At 37.3% G+C, this 24,083-nt stretch overlaps 2 protein-coding genes across 2 annotated transcripts; both read right to left on the bottom strand.

Annotated features, from left to right (window-relative positions):
* Positions 1-3,743: 3,743 nt before the first annotated feature.
* Positions 3,744-4,778, bottom strand: LOC130425735 (putative nuclease HARBI1). Its single transcript, XM_056752108.1, has one exon. It carries the CDS (start codon positions 4,776-4,778, stop codon positions 3,744-3,746), a length of 1,035 nt encoding a protein of 344 aa, XP_056608086.1.
* A 16,737-nt stretch (positions 4,779-21,515) lies between these two features.
* trir (telomerase RNA component interacting RNase) lies at positions 21,516-23,659 on the bottom strand. The gene is made up of 3 exons (XM_056752477.1): positions 22,926-23,659; positions 22,687-22,764; positions 21,516-22,235 (listed from the first exon to the last, which is right to left on the bottom strand). Exons 1-3 carry the CDS (start codon positions 23,217-23,219, stop codon positions 22,128-22,130), a joined length of 480 nt encoding a protein of 159 aa, XP_056608455.1. The 5' UTR covers positions 23,220-23,659; the 3' UTR covers positions 21,516-22,127.
* Positions 23,660-24,083: the final 424 nt, after the last annotated feature.

The raw sequence follows: 24,083 nt of genomic DNA, 5'->3' as shown, positions 1-24,083 counted from the left end.
AATTTTTACGGTAGGTTTATTTTAACTGATAGAGGCAGAATATCATCAACAAAAAATCAGGGGAAAAAGGTTATATAAAGGTTATAAATTGATTTGCATTTCAGTCAGTGAAATAAGAATTTGATCCCCAAGCATAACATAACTTTGTACTTGGTGGAGAAACCCTTATTGGCAAGCACAAAGGTCAGTCATTTCTGATGGTTGGTCACCAGGTTTGCACATGTGTCAGGACATATTTGAGTCCACTCTGTCAATCTTTAAGGTTTCTTGGCTGTCACTCAGTAAATTGGAGTTCAAGCTCATTCACAGATTTTCTATAGGACTAGGGTCTGGAGAATGGCTAGGACATTTAATCTGCGACTCCTTAATCTGCGCCACTCTTTGGTTGTCCTGGCCAATATATTAAAGGCACATCCACGACCCATCTTCAGTGATCTAGTTAAGGGGAGGAGGTTCCTGTCCAAGATTTTACGATACACTGGCCCGTCCTTCAGCCCCTCAATGCAGTGAAGTTATCCTGTATCTATAGCAGAGAAAAAGCCCTAAAGCAAAATGTTTCCAACACTGTGCTTCTCTGTAGGGATGGTGTTCTTGGGGTCATAGTCAGCAATTCTCTCGCTCCAAAAACAGGAGTCAACTGTGGTCTCTCAGTACTTTCTATAAACCTTTTCTGAATCATCTTGATGTTCATTGTCAAACTTCAGGTGAGCCAGGCGGGCCATTTTGGGCAGGAGGACCTTGCGGGTGCTTCAGGATTTCAATCTATTGTGTCATTTCGCATCACCAATGGTTTGCTTGATAACAGTGGTCCCAACTGTCTTGAGATCATGAACAAGCTTCTTCCGTGTAATTCTGGGCTGTTCTGTAACCTTTTTCGTGATCATCTTAACTCCATTGGGGTAATCTTGCAGGGAGCTCCAGACCAGGGGCAATTGATAGTTATTTACTATACTCTCACCAAGCAAGCCTTTAAACTTCAAGGTTTGTGCAGGTCTACAATCTTGTCCCTTACATCCTTTGAAAACTATTTGGTCTTGACCACAGTGGTGTAGAGGTTGAAATGGGAGATACAGATTCTGTTGGCAGGCCTCTTTTATATACATAACAAGCTGATTTTGGAGTACTTTCTTAAAGTGACAGGAGTAATCTGTGGACCATGTAAGCACATTACCAATCTTTGGGGCCAGAATTCTTGGTTGTTGGTAGGGGATCAAATATTTATTTCACTGACTGAAATGCAAATCAATTTATAACCTTTATATAATTTCACTGATATTTTGGTTGATTTTCAGGTTCTATCAGTTAAAATAAACCTAAACATTATAGATCCTGCATTTCTTTGTAAGCAGGCAAACTTACAAAATCAGTATGGGGATCAAATAATTATTTCCCTCACTGTACAAACATACATGCATACTGTACATATAATTTACGCAGACCACAATAATTATTGGGCAGAAGAGTATCGAAGGATTATTTATTATTGGAATATAACTGATCAATAATTTATTTATTTATAATAACTACACAAAAGGATGTCATTGAATCTATATAGTTGGAGCTAAGGAATCGAGCCCTTCACATGTTTTTTATAGATGGCTCGAACTGATTCTCCTTAAAGAATGTTCCCAATCATCATTACAGAATTGTTCATAAACTTGCACTATAAAATTGTTGCTGTTGAAAGAAAATTATTTGTGATAAATTAGCTCTCAAATTTCTTAAACATTTCAGGTCACATTTCGTTTGGTTACATGTGATGTTGTGAGAGTAAAATAAAAGTTTTTTCAGATTTAATTTTGTGTTTTACAAAGTGACATAGGCCTACACATCTGCATCCAGGCTCCCAACTGTGCAGATTCATTGATGTTCCTTATGTGTGATGTTTGTTCTCAGAAATACAGCTACGACAAATTCTTGGCAGTACAGATTAAATTTAGAGATATATTTTTTACTTTTACTGTACGGAGAGTGGATTAAGTAGATTGAAAGAGACTGACAGTGGACATCATTAAGAATTATGGTCGTCATGGAATTTTTGGAGTTTGATCTAAATGATCTTCATCCAAGTTCGACCAGTTAAAAAAATATAGCAATGCAAGACAGACTATTCTATAGATCTCAGCCCAATTTGCTAATGCATTATAACTTTATTAGGAGTTAGTCGATTCATCTCAGAAAACTAATAATAACTAGATAGAAGGTTTGAGAACAAACTTTTTGTTGACTTGATAAAGCCTGGCCTGAAGAGTTAAAATAAGTTGCAAGGTTTTAGGTTAAACATTTTCTAACATGATGGAAACAAATATTGTGAAAAAACAGCGCATTAATACAGAATAAGCCTTCATTTGTATTCAACTCTACCACATGAATAACAGGATAACAATAACGGATTAACGTGAAATACAGCCTATTCATCCAAATTTTTTATAACAATAAACATTCAAATAAGTGAAAATTGGTCCAACTTGCATCAGGAGTAGACTTTGAACTTGAGCTAGCGCATAAAGAGAGAGCGCATTTAGGCCACGCCCACACCAGGGAACAATCCAACCGACTTTCTATTGCGGGAAAATGCCTCCTTGCCATTTATGATTTATAACAAAAAAACAGAACAATGCCTAAAACTGCTGTCTGACAGGGTGCACAGCAAACAAGAGAAAGTCCAGTGTGTCGTCCATCTTAACCTAGCGGGTCTATATGCAAGGCTGTCTGGTGGTTCAAGTAAACATAATTTAAAGTGCAAACACTTCAATTCAAGTTTATTTATATAGCGCTTTTCACAATGTGTTTTGTTTCAAAGCAGCTTTACAGGGGCAAACAGGAAAAACAGAAAAGTTAAAACACAGCACATTGCATGGTATTTATACAACGAGTAAGATCATTCTAATAAATAATATCTAATTTCTAATTAAATAAATAAATGAATGAATGAATGCAGTCTCCCGGTGAGCAGGCCATGACTGCCCTGCTGTGGCGAGGAACCCAAACTCCAATGATTGATTAATGGAGAAAAAAAACCTCGGGAGAAACCAGGCTCAACCGGGAGGGCCAGATCCCCTGCTGACATGTGATTTTAGTTTAGCATTTAATACCAAATATTGTAACTTCTGTTTTGCTAGAGTTTAAAAGTAGGAAATTACTAGTCATACAATGTTTTATGTCCTCGATGCACTCTGCCAGTTTGGATAGCTTAAAGGAATCATCTGGGGCCTTTCGGATTTTGTTTATCGGATTGGATCAAATCTTGAAAATGAGTTGTTCAAAAGGGAAAGAAGGAATCTGAAATCAGATTAGATCAGGGAATCCAATCCTAGTTTTAATCTGGATCAAACCTTCAGTTTGTGTTGTTCAAAATTTATCAGTGGGATTTGGATAACTTTGATCCAAAAAAAACAGGATTATCCTGATCCCAACAGGGGGTAGGATTTCAAGGTGGATTTCAGGAAGAAAATGTAGTAAAACTTTAAAATTGGTCAAATAATATATTTGTATCATTTAGTGTATATACTTTTATTTATATTTTGCACTTGACTTGTGTAACCGTTGTAACAGTGATAAAGTAGACATAGGCTAACAATTAAGCTATTCAGTATAGTAAAGTAAAAATAAAATAAAAATTATCGTGTCCCCATGAAATAATCCCCCAAACAGATTTCAATAAACAAAAATAATATATTCATTTTTCGGTCATTCATCACCGTATATTAATTTCAAAGAAACAATCATCAGAGATGAGCCTGTCAAAAATAATGTCTAACAATTGCATCCCTTAATATACGTCCAGTCAGTCCCTGATTCTGACAGACCACCAGAGGTTGGTCTGGTTCTTCAACAGGCTCAGGTGCATCACAAACATCATCACAGAGAGGGACATTGCGCCTGGTAGCGATGTTGTGCAGGACGATACACGCAAGTATTATGTTGCATGCTCCCTGTGGTTCCACACGCAAGTAGTTAAGGCATGCAAAGCATCTCTTCAGAACTCCAATTAAACGCTCAATTGCACATCTTGTTTTGCAATGAGCAGTGTTGAAGCGTGCCTGCGCAGGTGTGGTTGCTGCAAGAAAAGGAGTCATCAGCCATGGTAGGAGTGGATAGGCACTGTCTCCTAATATTATGCCATCCGGTCGGTTGGTTTGGAGCTCTCTGTATAAAGCACTCTCTCTCAGGATGCGTGCATCATGAACAGACCCAGGCCACTTCACGACACAGTTTGTGATGATGAGGTCAGCATCGCCCACAAGTTGGATGTTGATGCTGCGCCTCCCCTTTCGGTTGATGTACTCCCAATCCCTCTCATGAGGTGCTTGGATATGCACATGAGTGCAGTCAATAACCCCAATAGTATTGGGCATATTCCCCAAAAGAAAAAACTTGTGCTTGGTCTGGGCAATCTGGACATCCTTTGGAAGTGAAACAAACTGATTGACCAGGCTGGCCAATGCAATTGACACAGCTTTCACTACATCACTCACAGTTGATTTGTCCACTCCTATATTGTCACCAACAACTTGGTAGAAAGTCCCAGATGCATAGAAGCGCAGAGCAATGAGGACCTGTTCTTCCACAGACAGACTGTGGCTCCTTCGGGTTCTCCGTTGAAGTTTTGGCCTGACAAGGTCTGCAATGTACTTAATATCAGCATTCCCAAAGCGAAAGCGAGCATACAGTTCTTCAGTGGTGTATTGCTCCAGTGGTTGTGCACGCTCAACATACACCCTTTGACGGTATCCTCTTCCACCAACACGGTGGTAGCGATGGACAATACCTGCCATGTCAGTGTCTCTCTCTAAGTCCTCTGAGAAAGGCTGAATATAAGATGGCTGTCAAATACCCACACACCAATTGGCTGACGTGCTGTGGCTTGTGTTCAATTAAATCAATCATGCCCAAGGCCTACAAATACTATGTTCACTACAACAGAAGCGGTGAAACCATGGACTCAAAAGGACCTAATTTCACTGTTGCAGAAACCCATGCACTGCTGGAGGGTGTTAAGTGCCATTATGCCTCAATAGTAGGAAGCTCTGTTGCAGGTGGAATGGTGACTAACAAAAGGAAGAAAGACATTTGGGTTGAAATCACCCAGAATGTAAATGCAATGGGGTCTGGCCAGAAGAGGACCTTGCAGCAAGTGAAATTTAGATGGAAGAATCTGAGGGCCAGAGCAACGAAGGACCTTGCTGAGGCAAAAAACACCCAAACAGGCAACAAACCCTTTAAGAAAGGTGAATACACAGATGTGGTTCTGGACATTATTTGAGGTGAGAACTCTAAAGCTCTGCATGGGATTCATGGTGTTGTAGGGGATGGTGAGCCTACAATTGTAGAGGAAAGTGAGCCAGTTCTTCCTAATGCAGAGGAAACATTCATTCTGGATCTCAGCCCTATTATTGAAGAACAACCTGGATCCTCACTGGTAGAGCCAGCAGTCACAGGAGCTCAGAAAAGAGGCTTGAAGCATCCTTTGCCGAATAATAATGATGATGCCTATGAATCACTTCTTAAACGAGAAACTGAAAGAGCAGAAGCACAGATACTCCTGGCAGAGGAACAAATCAAGCTGACCAAACTGCAGCAAACCAAAGCGAAACTTCAGATCCGCCTCCTAAAAGCAGGGCTTGGAAATGCTGGTCTCTCCTCCTCAGATGAAGAAGAACCCTGAACATTCTTTATTTCGTTAACAATTGGATATTTAGCCATTTTATTTTTTAAAGATGTTTTCAAAATATCCACTATGTATTTGTTAATGTATATTTGTTTTTTATTTGTTGTGGTTCAGATGAGGGGTCATAAAAGTAATTATTTAATATAATTATTATTTAATATAATTTAATTAAAGTTAAATTATGAATGGAAGTGGATGTTTATGTTATTTTTGTGTTTTGGCTCAAAATAAACACTTACAGTGACCCTATGTTGGCTCTTACTTCTACCTGTTCTTTACATAGCCCACATTGTTATATGTTGAAAGAAATGCTCCCCGAAATTATAGATCCTCTTCTTAGTATTATTAACTCATCTCTGACATTAGGACATGTGCCTAAAGCATTTAAGGTGGCTGTTATAAGGCCTCTTTTAAAAAAAAACCAAACTCGACCCCAAAGAACTAGGGAATTACAGGCCTATATCGAATTTACCTTTTATATCTAAAGTTCTGGAAAAAGTAGTTTCAACTCAATTATGCTCCTTCCTCCAAAGGAATGACATTAATGATGAATTCCAGTCTGGATTTCGAGCATGTCACAGTACAGAGACTGCTTTGATCAGAGTTACAAATGATCTGCTTTTAGCGTCTGACCGTGGCTGTATTTCGTTATTGGTGCTGCTAGACCTCAGTGCTGCATTTGACACCATTGACCACAGCATACTTCTACATAGACTCGAAAATTACGTCGGCATTAACGGAATAGCATTGAAATGGTTTAAGTCTTATTTATCCGACCGTTTTCAATTTGTAGCAATAAACAATGAGGTGTCCCGCAAATCACAAGTCCAGTACGGTGTACCACAGGGCTCAGTCTTGGGACCCCTGCTCTTCGCATTATACATGCTACCTCTAGGAGATATAATAAAGCGACACGGAATTAGCTTTCACTGTTATGCTGATGATACTCAACTTTATATTTCCTCGATGCCTCATGAAACCCAGCAGTTTCATCGAATAAAGGATTGCATAGTTGACTTAAAAATGTGGATGAGTAACAATTTTTTACTACTAAACTCGGACAAAACAGAAGTGTTACTTACTGGACCGAAAACTGCTATGCGTAACAACCAAGAATACTGCTTAACGATTGACGGATGCTCCATAAAATCCTCGTCATCAGCTAAGAATCTTGGCGTTGTATTTGACAGTACTCTCTCATTTGAAAGCCATGTCGCAAACACCTGTAAAATTGCATTTTTCCATCTTAAGAATATATCTAAATTACGTCATATGCTGTCACTGTCAGATGCAGAGAAATTAATTCATGCATTCATGACATCAAGACTAGATTACTGTAATGCACTTCTAGGTGGTTGCCCTGCGGGCCTATTACAAAAACTGCAACTGGTTCAAAACGCGGCAGCTCGAGTTCTTACACGTACAAAAAAGTATGAGCATATAACCCCGGTTCTGTCAACCTTGCACTGGTTACCTATAAAGCATCGCATTAACTTTAAGATCTTGCTTATTACCTATAAAGCCCTACATGGTCTAGCGCCGCAGTATTTGAATGAACTTCTATTGTATTACAGACCACCACGTACATTACGTTCTAAGGGGTCCTGTCAGTTGGTAATACCTAGAATTTCAAAATCAAGTGCAGGTGGTAGATCCTTTTCTTATCTAGCGCCTAAACTTTGGAATATTCTTCCCTGCACGGTCCGGGAGGCAGACACACTCTGTCAGTTTAAATCTAGACTAAAGACTCATCTTTTTAATCTTGCATACACTACACCTCCATAATACTAATCCTCAGAGGATTTAGGCTGCATTATTTAGATCAACCGGAACCAGGAACACATCCAACAACCAATGATGTACTTGTTGCATCAAAGAGTGCAGAACAGTACTCTACTCTCAGCCAGTCTTGTCTCTTTGTTCCAAGGTTACCGCAGGATGCAGTTCATGCCCAGACCTGATGGCAGAGCTGAGAATGGGAAGCGGTGACCTGACAAGTGCTAAGAGGATAGAGCTGGATAAAGGACGCGACAACTTTGTTTTTTTCTACAACATTTCAAATGCTATTAGATTGTTAATGATAATCTTTAATTTTTATATTTTTATTAAGCCTTGTTGTGCAAGCACTGATGAGCTTGTGCAGAGGCAGCAGCTTTTGCCAGAGGGGAACTGGAATCCCCTGGTTGGGCCTGGGTTCCCCTGAGGTTTTTTTTCTCGATGGGAGTTTTGGGTTCCTCACCACCGTTTGCATATTGTTTTGCACTATCTGCCTGGCCGGGGGGGCTGCTTTAGAATTCATACTTGTATTAAATGTGTCTCATGTACAGCTGCTTTGTAACAATGAAAATTGTAAAAAGCGCTATATAAATAAAGTTGAGTTGAGTTGAGTTGAGTTGTCCCATTTAGAGCACTGTAATCCGGATTTGGTAGTCTTGAAAACTGTGTATCTGGATCCGAGTGATCCAGTCCAATGTTGCTTTGAAAAACCGGCATAAAAGTAAGATGGATTACCTGATCCTGGAAAGGAAAAAAGGGGATTTCCAAATGCGGATAATTTTGATCCAGATTAAATGTTTTGAACAACTGGCCCCTGGTCTTGATGAGATATATAGCTGAGTATCATCTGCATATAACAGTGGAAGCTAATTCCATGTTTTCTAATAATGTTGCCGAGGGGCAGCATGTATATGCAGCATGTATATGCTGCTCAAGTTTACGCGTTTCTCTTTTTAGGGCGCGAGTGGTGTTATTATACTATGGTGCTATGATCTTTTCATTAATCTTTTTTGACTTCATAGGTGCGACCGCTTCTAATGTATTAGAGAAAATAGTGCCCATGTTGCTGGTCATGTCATCGAGCGATTCTATATTAGTTGGAAAGGTTATTAGAGGAGTCAGATCTGGCAAGTTCTTTACGAAACTATCTTTAGTAGTTGAGGTGATTGTTCTACCGTGTCGATAACGAGATATACAACTGATTTCTGCAGTGCGTACATGTTATAAGATGGTGATCGGAAACATCGTCGCTTTGAGGTATAACATCGATATTGGTTAGATCGGCTCCGTGAGATATAATCAAGTCTAGTGTATGATTAAGGCGATGAGTAGGTCTATTGATGTATTGTGTTACACCACAAGAATCTAGCAGTTTTTTAAACGCCACAGCTAATGGATCGCTAGCACCAGCTACGTGGACCTTAAGATCTCCAACAATCAGTACTTTATCGACGTTAACCAATAGATCCGATAAGAAGTCTGCGAACTCTATCAGAAAATTATTGTAAACACTTGTCAGTATAGCAGTCGTACAGACTCTTAATCTGCTGGGCAGAATTTAGTCCGTACAGAATGGTGAGCTATTTGACCAATCGGGTGAAAGGGACGTTAATGCCCCGCCCACATATACCAATCCATATTGAGTCCAAAATCCGTTTTTTAAACGGCAAACGAAAAATGAAAAATCGGGCTGAAATGTAATTTTTCGTTTGGTGAACTAAACGAAAAAAAACAAAAACGATTCATCGGACCGAAAATGATTTGTTATTTGTTTTTTGGTATCACATTTGTAAACGAATAACTAAACAACAAACCGTTTTTTAATTTTCCGATTTCGGAATCTCAATTGAATATGAAAAGAACGAATGATACACGGATTTTTCAGTTTCCGATAATTTTTTTCAAATAGGATATCAAATGAATAAAACGTACACGGACCCAGCATGAGAACATCACATTTGTCAGACTTCTGAGCTCAACTGATGCTTTGTTAGCACTGCAAGAAATACCCGTCTATTTGTTCACTCCCTGCAAAGCTCACGTATGAAGCACTGACTACAGAATGATCTTTATACACCTTATTGATAGTTTGTGCTTAATCTGTTTGGTACATAAATGTGACCTGATCATAGTTTAGATGTTAAATTTAACTCACTTCAACACATAATGCGTTCAGTGTTACTACAGGGAATGTGTCATTTTAACCCCTTTTATCTCACAACGTTGTGCTTAAATTCTTTCTGTAGTGATATAAAGTCAAGATGCCAAAATTGTTTTCTCAATACAATATTACCTTTTTATTGACTGAGATAAAACATTTAGATGTGATGCACAGAATTTACTGCAGTACGCTTGAATCCATCTTTGTGGTCAAGTGTGGTAACAGAGAACATATGTTAAAGCATATTTTAGTTCATGTTCATGCTGTTTCGTAAAAGATACTGAAGAATAATTTTTTAATATGCCAAGAACAAAATTTGTTTGTGAAAATTTTGCCCTTTTTCCTAGGACAGCATGGCGAAGAGACAGTAAAAACAAAAAACCCACAATTTACAGCGATTATTATTACAATCCTTGATTATAAAAACTCCTTGTTTTGCTATATGTGCTATTTTAAGGCGGTGTATGCTTATACACTCTAAAAAATAATCCAGGTGCAAAAATAAACAGCTATATTAATTTAATACAATCTTTTAAAATCGTTTAAGTGTTTTTTTAGTAGGACAAATTAAAAAAATCCATAAAAAATCCAACAGTTGTTTTTTCTAAAATGTACTTAACTAATAAATTATATTTTTAATATACCATTAATATTTCGGTGAAATCTAATAGATATATTTGAAGATCATTTACTTGTACTGATCAGTTTTAAAATCTAAATATATTAAGTAAATCCTATAAATTATCTTATTGATTTAACATCAACAAATAAAATTAAGTAACATTCGCGGCTAAAGTGATCACGTGCGCACCACGTCTGCGCGCTTTCCTCAGAAGCAAGTCTACACATCTGCTCTCCGCGCCTCGGAAATCTTGGTAAGTAACAATTATTCGGCTAACGTTAATTATACGTATGTTTTTAGTACTTTATCAAATAGTTTAATATTAATAATTCACTATTAACGGTTTTTGTATTTTACTTCAGCTAAAAAAGGAACATCGACTTACCTCAACTTCGCGGCTAAGTGGAAGCATGCTGAATGGTTTCTCTTGAAAATCCTGGTTAGTTACCTTAAACACCTAATACTGCATATTTGAGTAAACTATAATCAAAAGATAAATAAAATGTGGCTTCATGTTCGTGTATAAGTTACACAGCAGTGTTACTTTAGTTTTCACAATGTTGTCGCAGCCGTTTGTATTGTAAAGCTACCAGTGACTATTTGTTTAATAAGTAGCTTGGTACTCTTTGAATCACCTTATATTTATTATTTCAACCGACAAAAGCTAATACAGGATATTTGAATGTATAATGTCCTGTGGAATGTTAATCATGGTCTAACAATAGACGTGGGTCTCATCAGCTCATCAACTGTATAGCCCGACATAACATAACAGGGCCCGTTTGATATTCGTGTGATATACTGGACTCTGAGAATAAGTGGCGCTGTGCAGTTTTCATCGTGTGCGTCTCAACCTTTATGGGGACGCGAACACACGAACGCCGATATTTTCAAAACCGCAGTGTTTTCTATACTGTTTGACAATTCCTCCACGCGCAGACGCAGTACCCGTCCAGTGAAACCAAACCTTTCTGAAAACTGCCAGAAAATTATGAACAAAATGTAAATGTCATTAATATACAGTAAACTCATCATAAGGAAGTCTTAATATGAGCCCTTTATTCTGCTTGAACACTATGAACAATAGTGGATATGCTTTTCATACAAAAGGATATGGACATTTTCTGTTGGTTCAAATTAATTCAGTTATAATTTGGACTGGTGTATTCAGAGTTTAAACAGTCTCTTTGCTTAGCTCTTAAAGCTTCTCTGTAGGCTCTGCCTCTTTTTAAATGATGTTTAGGAACCCAGACCGCTGTCACTTGAAGTTAAATGCAAAGAGTAGTATTTTAAAACTATTCTAACAGATTTACACATATTTACATTTCTGTACAAATTTAAACACATTTAAAACTGTTCCAAAGAATTTAAAAATCAAAATTTAAGCACTGAATTAACAAAAACATATACAGATTCCGTATGACCATCGTATTGAGTAATGTAGTATCCCACTGAAATGAAAATAAAACTGCACATCATAAGTTTAGTCTAATAATTAAATGCTAGGGTGATTTACGATGTGCCCCTAAATTTTTTTTTTTGATTCTGTAGTGAGTCAGGGTCCTATCCATTTCCCAAATTCATGTACCTGATATTCTGATTCTCAGTAGATTGAGATGCAGCTATTGTGGAGTAGATAGTCATCTTATAATAGAGGTTAATAATAGAGGTTAATTCCAGGGCTAATTTACTTGCATTTTCTTATGAATTTTAATTGTATTATTAAATATATTAAATTTCTAATTTACAGCACCTATAAGCCAAAGAGATAAAACATTGGAGGTAAGTGTCATTCATGTTATATATATTATATGATTGCGCAAACATTGAAAAGGGTAATATTAATATTATGACAATAAACAAAAGTGTTGATTATTACCTCAATATTGTAATAGCAATTATTATTGTTGATTAATTGATTTTACATTGAATTTAAAAAATGTTGTATTACTTAATGATGCAGCTGCATGTCATATTCTTGAAGAAAAAAAAAATTGTGGGGGTTATGTTGCTGCAAAAAAATCAAAAACAAATGGCTTCAGGTCTCTGATTCGCCACTCTAATCAATGCCCAAACACACTGCCGATACGTACAGAAATGAGGACAAATGGACAGCTGTTATTCAGGCTTTTGGCAGTTATGTAATTGTTTCAATGCATTTAAATTTTTTATTGTAAGTAATGCAAACGAACAACAGAGTTTTGTGAAACCCAAAAGCATGAGGGCACTCTCACTCAGAAACTCCAAATATGGGTCACAGAATTAGTACAATTTACACGCGTAGTTCTAGGAAATGCAAGAGTGCATGTTGTATAGCTGTTCTTTAAACCTTTTCAGGTTTTTATTTCAGTATATTTATGATGTTGTTTGACAAGAGTTGCTTTTTCAACTGCACATAATAAACAGTTCAATCTCTTAGTGATTTCAGATTGTCCAGTACTTCCTACTGATCAACCAAATGTAGTTTACGGAAGAGCTGTGCATAAAACACGTTCCTGTAGTGATGTTTGCTTTTTTAATCACCTTTATAATGGTGTTAAATGACATAAAAATAACACAAATTACATTAATCATAGTCTGATGCTTTAAGATTCAAGTTGCAACGGACTCCATCACAAAATTGAAATGAGTAAATATCTCTGAAATGTAAGATTGGTTGTCATGAACTGAGCCATATCATGATAACGTACACTCCATCCACATGAGGGACTGTTACTCTAGTGTTTTTGCTCTTCCAATAAGTCCTCAAGCGCTGTCTTGCTCCAAAAGGTCCTAGGATAAAAAAAATATACAAGTTGAAGTACGCATTGTTCTGTGCATTTTTAATCATAACATGGACACCTGGATTCAAAGCTGATTGGGTTAAGATTCTGCTTTAAACAATGGCCATCTTTTTCACACGCTTTGTCTATTAAGAAAGACCGTTTTAAATGTTTAAATTGTTTCCTACACACTAGTGTAGTACCATGCTCTTTGACATAATTCCTTGCATTGGAGCAAAATTCACAAAACTGACAAAACACATCTGTTCCCCGGTTACACTATGTTCAATTAGCACTTATTACTGATTTAATGCACTACTGTGAGATAAGATGCTGAATCATGTGCTCGTCTAAATGAGTTATGATTCGCATGTCATTATCATTGTCACGAGCTAGCAACATCATCACATTTACAACACTATAGTGTTTATTTCTAAATACACAGCCAATAATATTAAATAACTTAATAAAGTAACTGTAAACTATAGCACCGCTGACTAAACCCAGCTAACGGGACACATGTATGTTAACTAATCGGACTATATGGTGGAATCGGACATCAGATTACTTGGTAAACCTGGCAGATCATATTCATAACAGAAGTGTATCTGACACTCAGTAACGACGATATTATTAAATTCAATCACTGTGGACCTTGTCCGGGATTTGCAGATGACGGTTATAATCCACCTCCAGGGATATGCCGCGAGTCGCGTATGAAGTGACGTCAACACCATCTTCGACTGATTGGCTAGAGGACGAGCTGTCAATCTAGAACTAGTGGACCAATGGAAAAGCCCGCCCTAATTACCATGAAACTAGAACTGCAGTTTTTGGAAACGCAAGCCAGAACGTGGAAAAACAAGCGAGGAAAAAAATAACGTATGCCTAGAAAAAGTTTAAATATTAGCAGAAAATATCAAAGGAGACGAAAATGAGTAAAACAACCAAGGAGAAGATTATTTTTGTTGCGACTTGAACAACTTTGTCTTTATATATTAATTCTGTCCAATATCATTTAAAATATGTTTAAAGTTCTGATTCACGGTTTAAATTTTTTGATTTACGCTTATTATACTTTTAAATATGCCTGCAATACTTGTGGCGGGATTCTGATCCCATATTAAGGTCCTTTCTCCACAAAATTGAAGAGGGAAAAGTATTTTAAAGAAAACTTTAATGTGACTGAGCCAGTAGAGTATATTTTGGATCAAGAGGAGAATCACAGCTTTCAGTACATTCCTTTCTTCAAACTTTACAGCACTTGTTAAATAATGAAGATATTCTAAAGCATATACTGACTAAACATTCAAACACTTCGCATTTGGCATCCTTCCAGGATGGTAAATATTTCAAGCTAAATGAATGTCATGCTAAAGACGATTTTAGCATTTCTGTTATAGTCTATGTTGATGATTTTGAAATCTGCAATCCTCCTGGATCTTCGCGAAAAAAACACAAAGTCACAGCAGTGTACTGGGTTCTTGGTGATGTACCGTCTCAACTGAGATCACAGCTTACATCAATTTATTTAGCTCTTCCTTTTAAGCCAATGATGTTAAAAAATTTGGCTATGACTGTGTTCTGGAGCCTTTTTTGAAAGAACTCTCAACATTGGAGAAAGAAGGTATTTTTTGCCTCAAGTTGGTAGGAATATCAGAGGGACTGTTGTTTGTGTTTCAGCAGACAATCTTTGTGCTCATTCCTTAAGTGGACTTCTAGAAAGTTTTACTGGACATTATATCTGTAGGTTTTGTATTGGGGACCATTCTGACTATCAGCAGAAGGAAGTACGTTCAGGAGCTTTTTCACCAAGAACAAAAGAGAACTATGATTTGCATGTTCAGGCTGTTCAGAAAGATCCTGTGCTTTTGCACTGTTATGGCTTGAAGAAATGTTGTCCCATAACTGAGAATTTAAGGTTTTTTGTTAAAAATGCATTTCCCAATAGAGAACAAGAAAATTGCTGTTAATTGTTGTAACACCTTCCCCAGTAAACTTTAGGATTTCACCTGTAATATGGTTTATAGCACCCTAAAGGGAGGCTATATTTTTGTCACTGTCTTGTTACATTCGGGCTGAAAGTTAGGGTGAAATCTAACCAGCAATCTTTACAATGTGTCTACAGGATTCTGCTGATCATACCATCATTGTGGAAGAGGAGTTGGCAGAGGAGGCTATTAAAATCTACATCCTGCAGAGCAATGGGGCGGTCACCGATGTAGGAATAGTGATTGAGGGCATCACTGTCCTCAAAAATCTTGCCCAATCTCAGCAGAGCTTGCTGCTATCTTTTGGGTCTCACTTACTCACTGGATCTGAGATATCCCAAAAATATGAGGGGCCGTTTAGGCCATAATTATTAAAATGACTCTTACAAACACTAGTGAAATAAAAACATCGATCGAACTTAGTGAAATTCATTCACACGTATTACTGAAATACCTCTTACAAACACTAGTGAAAACAAAAATACGTATTACTGTAATCTTTTACAAACACTAGTGAAATGTATGTATATGCATGCTGAAAGCCTCTTATAAACAATGGTGCACTAATGAGGCAACACATTTCAGGTATAGTTGATGAAAGATTTCAGTGTAGTTGATGAAAGATTTCAGTGTAGTTGATGAAAGATTTCAGTGTAGTTGATGAAAGATTTCAGTGTAGTTGATGAAAGATTTCAGTGTAGTTGATGAAAGATTTCAGTGTAGTTGATGAAAGATTTCAGTGTAGTTGATGAAAGATTTCAGTGTAGTTGATGAGAGCATATTTCACTGGAAAAGGAAGCTGCATCCGCACTTCCGTTTAGTTTGGCGCACCTTGATGACGTGCAGATACGCAGCGAACAGGAACCTGTCAGATGCAATTCATTTACGGAGTAATATTTTACATCGCCCCCCACGCTACCTTCGGTTTTTCCTTGTACAGTTCCGTTGTCAATGCAATTTTTTTCTTTGTCTAAAAATATATTTTGGATGGCATGGTATGCTTTAAAACAAAAAGTCCCAAAAAGCTGAAGAGTGCGGTTCCGTAATTTTTGGCTTCTGCAATTACAATAGAAATTACACATGCGAAGGAAGCATTACTCCCACTTACCAGGGGTTTAAGAGTGTGTCGAGGAAATAAAAGTTTGTTTTAAGATTTCAAAATGACGCCACGGCGATGGTTTTTGGTTTTGCAAGTGTTTGCGTTATTTTCATTCACGAGTAACAATGAAGATGATATTACAGCTTTTCTAAGAAGTGCACTTCAGTGTTTAAGCATATAGCGTCCCACTTCAATATTCTCCATTCCATGGTCGCAACGTACTCTAGATGGTAATCCAAAATGTTGCACGCCAGCACGAAACAAAGACAGAACACTGGTAGCTCTGTTGTTGTCAAGGCAGTCAAGATAGATTATTGTTTGACTGTAGCCATCAACACAGCCATGGAACACCATTCTCCACCTCACAAGCTTATGGTTTCCATCAATATGCCTGTTGACAGTACATAAACACAACGTTGGTGGTTCATAATGTCATATCAGGTTTTTTTAGTTCATAATATTATTAAAAAACACATTTGTAGGTCTAAACTTATTGGGTAGTCATCAATATATATTTTGATATAAATTAAAAACCTCTTATTTTCCATTCAAAAAGATGACAGTGACTCCAAATCACCCAAATGTGCAAAATTATTAATAATTTCTTGCAACAAGTTAAAACCCAGATAGCTTAAAATTTACTGTAACACTTAAAGTTCTTCATACTTTACATAGTGGTGATAGTTCAAGGGCACTGATCACCCCTCAGGTGCATAAAATATAAATACAACAGCGCCTTTAATTGGTAATTGAATTTGTCTGATTCGTTTTTGATGTACATAATGAATTTAAACAGCTAGTACGTTACATAATACAATTTAACAACCAACCATGTTTTGTCTAGAGTAATAACATTACAATTACATGAATTATTAAATACATTAATTGTATACCACGGTAAAACTTACTGTAAAAAACCTTAATAATATTTGGTTACCATTTTTTGTTCGTTTTATTTGTAGTAAAACCATGCTTAATTCTTGTAGAGTTACGACGGTGTCCCGAGATCTTTATTGTATGGGCTATGCAGAGCATGAAGAATAAAGTAACTGGATTCAAACTTGTATTTAAACAAGCCACTGCATTTTGCTAACATGTCTTGGTTAACACTTAATATCTGACTTACAAAAAACAAGTTATGCAATGTGCGATTTTTCAGTATAATTATATGAGTAAACGAAACCATACCATAATTGATTTGGAGCTTGATAATTGTAAACCCTTCGTCGAATTTCGTGGCGCCGTCTAAATGCTCGTCCTATGGGATTGACTTCATGAAGGCTCTGTCTGACGCGCCAACGTTGAACACGAATATTACGTGCTCTGAGGCTTCCATGGACATATCTTTCACCTGCATTAGGGGTGCGTTCCAAAATTGTTCTTACAGCTCTGTTTAGAGCAAGATTCGACATTCTGGTAAATGTCACTGGCTGCACTCCGAGACGTTGTCTGTGTCTATAAAGTGTGCGGCGGCTAATGCCCAAGCAGCTTGCAGTTCGCTGCCAGTTCATACCTAAGCCAAGGCAGTATGAGATCTGTGCATGTGAAATGTCAAAACGAGGTCTTCCTGGCAAGTGGGTCGGAGTTGTTGGAGGAACTAATAACCCCTCTTCAGGTCTTCGCATCGATCTATAGCTCTGCTCTATTGAAACCATACATCTATGTAAGGACTGCAGTTTTAGTAAACAAGGGTTCTCCTCATCCACAGCTCTTACAGCTTGCAACAATGAATGCAAGGTTCTCGTGTGGTCCTCTAGCTCTCTGTGAAGGCTTAACATATTCGTACCACCATTCGCTGTTTGTATGTCCTCTAAACACTGAAGTGCACTTCTTAGAAAAGCTGTAATATCATCTTCATTGTTACTCGTGAATGAAAATAACGCAAACACTTGCAAAACCAAAAAACATCGCCATGGCGTCATTTTGAAATCTTAAAACAAACTTTTATTTCCTCGACACACTCTTAAACCCCTGGTAAGTGGGAGTAATGCTTCCTTCGCATGTGTAATTTCTATTGTAATTGCAGAAGCCAAAAATTACGGAACCCCACTCTTCAGCTTTTTGGGAGAGTTTTAAAGCATACCATGCCATCCAAAATATATTTTTAGACAAAGAAAAAAATTGCATTGACAACGGAACTGTATAAGGAAAAATCGAAGGTAGCGTGGGGGGCGATGTAAAATATTACTCCGTAAATGAATTGCATCTGACAGGTTCCTGTTCGCTGCGTATCTGCACGTCATCAACGTGCGCCAAACTAAACGGAAGTGCGGATGCAGCTTCCTTTTCCAGTGAAATATGCTCTCATCAACTACACTGAAATCTTTCATCAACTACACTGAAATCTTTCATCAACTACACTGAAATCTTTCATCAACTACACTGAAATCTTTCATCAACTATACCTGAAATGTGTTGCCTCATTAGTGCACCATTGTTTATAAGAGGCTTTCAGCATGCATATACATACATTTCACTAGTGTTTGTAAAAGATTACAGTAATACGTATGTTTGTTTTCACTAGTGTTTGTAAGAGGTATTTCAGTAATACGTGTGAATGAATTTCACTAAATTCGATCGATGTTTTTATTTCACTAGTGTTTGTAAGAGTCATTTCAATAATTATGGCCTAAACGGCCCCTCATAGAATGGTGATTTTTGTATATGTGTTTTTCCAACTGTTCCTATCTTTACTCTTATATTTAGACTTAATTTCTGTACGAAAGTTTTTCACACACAAATTTGTGCGTTTGCATGCTTGGTGAATGAGACCCAATGGGCCTGTTTATCATTTATATTTCTCTACTTGATGACATCATACACATGCAAGGACTTCAATTCCATTGCTTTGGTGATGACATTCAAATCAACTTTACCACCAGCTCTGTCTCACCTCCACTAGGGGTTCTGCTCCCATTACTCCTCTACTGCATGATCTTCTCTGGCTACCTGTGGGATCACATATTCACTTTAAGATACTTCTAACATTTTAGGCATTAAAAGATCTTGCGCATCCATATCTGTCTGACCTACTCTACTCTCCTGAATTTCTTAAAAGCAACCTGTGTGTGTGTGTGTGTGTGTGTGTTTGTTTTCTAATGATCATGAAATTCTGACTTGAGAGGCCAAACATACATAATGTTTTGAATTCATTTTCTTATCCTTTCATTCTTTATTTTGCCATATATTTACTTTATAAGTTATATATTATATTCACTCCTTTGTTATAATTTACATTCTGTTGGATGCTGCATTTCCTGGAGATAGTCAACACTAGACAGAGATCTAGGCTAAGTTAGAATTCTAAATTAGATTCTAACGTATGCTCAAATAGGACCTTCTTAAAACCCTGAATTGCCATCTATATGTATACTGAACATCTTCAGCACCTTACAGCCATTTTAAACTAACAATCAGAAAGAATCGCTTTAGCAAAAGTCAACGAAATAAAGCAATTATTAGTAACTGATCCATTTCAATATCCAAATGATTACCAAGAGATTATCATGTATAATAAAACAGATACTTCTCAATTTACATCCGATAGGATGACATTTCATTGATTGAATTGAAAAAAATGCTGATTCGTGTTTAATACTTACATTTTCAACATGATTTTTCCAATCAAATGAGGCATGAAATGTAGTTAGTGGCTTCAATGCAGTAAATATTCTTGATGAAATATAAGTAACGATTTCACTGCAAAAAAATTGACTTTCTTACTTAGGATTGTTGTCTTATATTTCCGGTACAAATGTCAAACAATCTTGAAATAAGATGCATTTTCTGGAAGAGCAAATAAGAAAAAAGATGAAATGTCATTGTGAATTTGCTTAAATCAAGCAAACAAATCTGCCCATTGGGTAGAAAAACAATTTTGAATTGAGGTTTACCTTTTCCTAGGCACTCAAATAAAGGTTCATTTTTCTTACCCCATTGGCAGATTTTTTTGATTGGTTTAAGCACAAATTGACTGAAATGTTATATTTTTTTATTAAAAACGAGTCTTTTCTTCTTAGGTCATTTTGCTCATCAAGAAAATTTACATTTACATCTACATTTTAGTCATTTGGCAGACGCTTTTATCCAAAGCGACTTACAGTGCACTTATTACAGGGACAATCCCCCTGAGGCAACATGGAGTAAAGTGTCTTGCTCAAGGACACACTGGTGGTGACTGCTGGGATCAAACCAGCAACCTTTGATTTACCAGTTCAGTGGTTTAACCCACTAGACCACCATCTCAACTGAATATTTACTGCAAATGTATCAAGAATTCCTAATATATATATATATATTACTGGAATACAAGAAAATATAATAAGTAAGAACGTCTTTTTTGTAGTGTAACGGCAACGTCACGTTATTTAATTTTATGAAAATGAATGTCAGCACTGTTCAAGTCGTTCAGAAGTGTAAAGCGCCTCTGTGTACTGTTATAACACTTCGTTATATTAGGCTAAAGACGCCACATTACCTTTATGAGCTTTATGAGAACAAGATTAACAATATCTACTTTATTATGTACCTTTCTACATTTCAAAACCTTTATATCTCAACATCGTATATGTATGGTATATAATGCTCGCATTTGTAGAACTATTCATTTTCCCCAGTTTGGTTAAACTTTTTTTTGTTATTACTCTTACAGACAGCAAATCACATTGAAAGGTGTATGTCATGTGACCAAGTCTGACCTCTCCACAACTAAAACCATTCGTCAAGAGTGACGTTTGCAATAAAAATAAATAAAAAAGATTTGTTATGTTGTTCAGGGGGCGTATAACAGAAAGATCATAACTTTAAAATCTTATCATATCTGTTCGGTAACAAAGGAACATTTAGGAACAGAAGCGTCTTAACTTGACGGTCTTAACTTCAGGACGAAACCACAGCTCTCCTACTTCATATTTGTTAAAACAGTAACACACACAAAAATGTTCACAATTTCGCTGTCCTACAATGGCATTACATTGATTAATAATTGAATTTCTATTAACGCGGCACTAAAATGAAAAGCTCGTCGGTTTTGTTCCTCCATTTTGTTTACCTCATCAGCAGCACGCGCACTGTTGGTTGCTTGGTAACAGACCTGAAAGTGGATTGCAAAGCTTTATCGTACAATTTAAGATTTCCTAACTAGAGATAAGACACGATTGTGTAAAGATAGGAATCCTTAATCAAGTTAAGATTTGCAGCTGTAATACAAATAAACTGAATTTAACGCATCATAACTTATTTTAAGGCCTAAAATAAGTCTTTCTGTAATACGCCCCCTTGAACGTGAAAACAACTGCACGCGCTGCAGACAGTGTGCGTACAGCAGTAAAAACAAACAGGACTTTCCATTAATTTAATATTAGTGACGTAATGATTATTAAAAATCCTTAAATCAGGTAAGACACGTTTCAACTAATAAACGTTTGGTTTTTAAAGTGTAAAACTTCATAAAGCTTTGTTTGATTTTGAAATATTATTCTGGTGGTGGATGATGGAGTGTCCATGTCCAAATGTCACAGGCTGATGTGCTCACAAAAGCCTCTGAGCAGTCAATGTCATGATGAATAGGGAGCTGACGGAGACGCACACTTCGTCACACAACCTATTCTTCACATACTATGTAGCAGTGAAGCGGCCTCAATCCAACAATTAAAAATACATCAAGTAATGTTGAGATGATGTGAAAGCCTTTTTTATATCATCGTTACATCACATACACAAAGATGCGATTCCATGGGAATTTTAAAACCCTTGAACACATTGTGTGGTAATGTGAGTTTAATTATAATTTTGAAACACGAACTTTGATCAGGTCACATTCACGCACCAAATGAACAGAGTACAAAATATCAATAAGGTGTAATAAGATCTCGTCTTTCTAATCCCACAGACTAAATAATATGCAAGTCAAAAGAGTACAAGACAAAACTCAACCTCGACAAAGAAAAGGACAAATGAGAAGTGATGTGTGTGTGTCTGTCTGTGTGATGATGTTGTGGCAGTGTGGAGAGATGCTGGGTCTCCCGGGTGTTGAAGCAGTTCAGTCTATTTGACCAGCGGCCTGGTTTTATCATCGTCTCCACACTGATGAGCTTTATACTTTTTCACTTCTGCCATGTATTTAGTCCAGGCGTCTCCTTTTCCCGCCTCCGCCTGGGGCACAAAAAATAAATCACATACAAAACCAAAGCCTTAAATTCTTTTAAGACAAAAAGTTTGGGTCCTTCAGAATTCTTTATGTTTGACACATTACCATCAGGATCGCATTTAAATGACCCAATTCATATCTCATATCTATACTATAATAGACTTAAAAGAGAATGCCTGGAATTCAATTCAATAACAGTGGTCACGCTGCAATTAAGTTTAAGAAAATTGTTAATAATTTAGAAGTTACGTTTTAAATATTGTATTATCATTGTATCATACAGAACTGTACGCCCAGTGTACTCCTGTATCCCACAATGCAAAGCACACCAGAGAGATGACGTCTATTTTTGTGTGTTTTAGTTATGATTATATATGAAGTGTACAATACTGTACCTGTAGCACTGCCCAGTATTACAGAATAAAGAATACAGTCGTATCTCTCATATATACTCACCTCAGAATCCAGTTTCTGTTTCTTGGCCACCATTCCCGTCTTGAGGGTCATCCGTGCTCCTCCTCTCCGCTTGCCCACCTGAGTTAAGGGAACACACTGAGAGCGTTACACGGGCTTTGGGAAGCGGCCAGGACCCGAACAGACCCATTACTGCTCTGTATTCATGTGTGTGCATGTGTGTGTGTGTTAATGTTACACTAATGCAATGATCTGGCCCACTGTCATTCAAAGCCCCTTACAAAGTTAGTCACGCTACAGGGCTTCGGGTCTTGTGAGGATTGCCCTGCAGAAGCAGTACTCTTCATCCTCTCCTCCTCCTCCTCTTCAGCCTCTCTCTTTCTCCTCTCCTCTTCCTCCATTTTCTTCTTGAACATCTCCATGAAGCTGCCGTCGTTGGCGAAGGCGTTGGCCGCCGCCGGCGCACCTTGAGCCGGGCTGTTCCCGCCGGACTCCTCGCTGCTGCTGCTGGACGACTGATGATGATGATGACGACGGCGGCGATGTTTGTCCGATTGATGATGTTTTTTCTCCATCTCGAGTTTGATTCCAAATAAAATTCTTAAATAGAGGTTTCGTAGTCACCCCTGTGATTTGAGCGATACGGGGCGGTTGTTTGCGATAAATGTAGGGATTTCCCTGGTACGAGCGTTCTCAACGCGCTCGACTGATACTTTAAGTTGATTTAAATGTAAATGGTTGAACAAAGATGGAAATTAAACAATACCAGTGTTTGTTGTATAATCAGTAACCGCAAAGTCTCGCGGCGTCTCCAGATGAAACAAAAAACACATTCAGAAGCTTACAAAACAGCGCGGTTGATAAACCAACGAGTCCATGTGTGTTAATAATCTCAGAACCGGCAGATTATAGATTTAATCACTATATAATCACCGAATATTACGGGTTTTTCTACACGGGTTTGTTTTGTTTCAGTGTCTGTCCGCCATGCTGTTTTTCATCTGCGGTCAGTGTTTGTGTGCGTGATGAAAGCGCTGCTGACGCCTGCAGGCCGGATGAAGAATTGCACCGTTTTTAAAATGAGACTAGTTAGAAGGTTCATTTGACACAAAATATTAAAAAATAAAGCGGGTTATTAAACACACACACATACATATATACATATTTATATATGAAGTGATTCATAAACAATTACAGATAAGAGGTTCGTTTGGAGTACACAAACGCTGCTTTTTGAACACTTAAAAGGCGTCCCGAGATTTGGATGCATGACATTTCTGTCAAGAAATTAATCTATCCAAGATTACCCAATCACAGTTCATTGTTGATTATTTGAAAGTGCTTCCGACGAAGAATATATTAAAATGTCAGCTTTCTACGGAGCCGTTGAAGGGACATTGGTGGAAAAAAACAGAAGACTTTCTCGTGCTCACGCGAAA

Source organism: Triplophysa dalaica, chromosome 7, assembly GCF_015846415.1.
Source record: "Triplophysa dalaica isolate WHDGS20190420 chromosome 7, ASM1584641v1, whole genome shotgun sequence".
In the NCBI taxonomy this organism is placed as follows: domain Eukaryota; kingdom Metazoa; phylum Chordata; class Actinopteri; order Cypriniformes; family Nemacheilidae; genus Triplophysa; species Triplophysa dalaica.
Note: the sequence above shows the minus strand (reverse complement) of the source record. Positions and strands in the feature narration are given on the sequence as shown.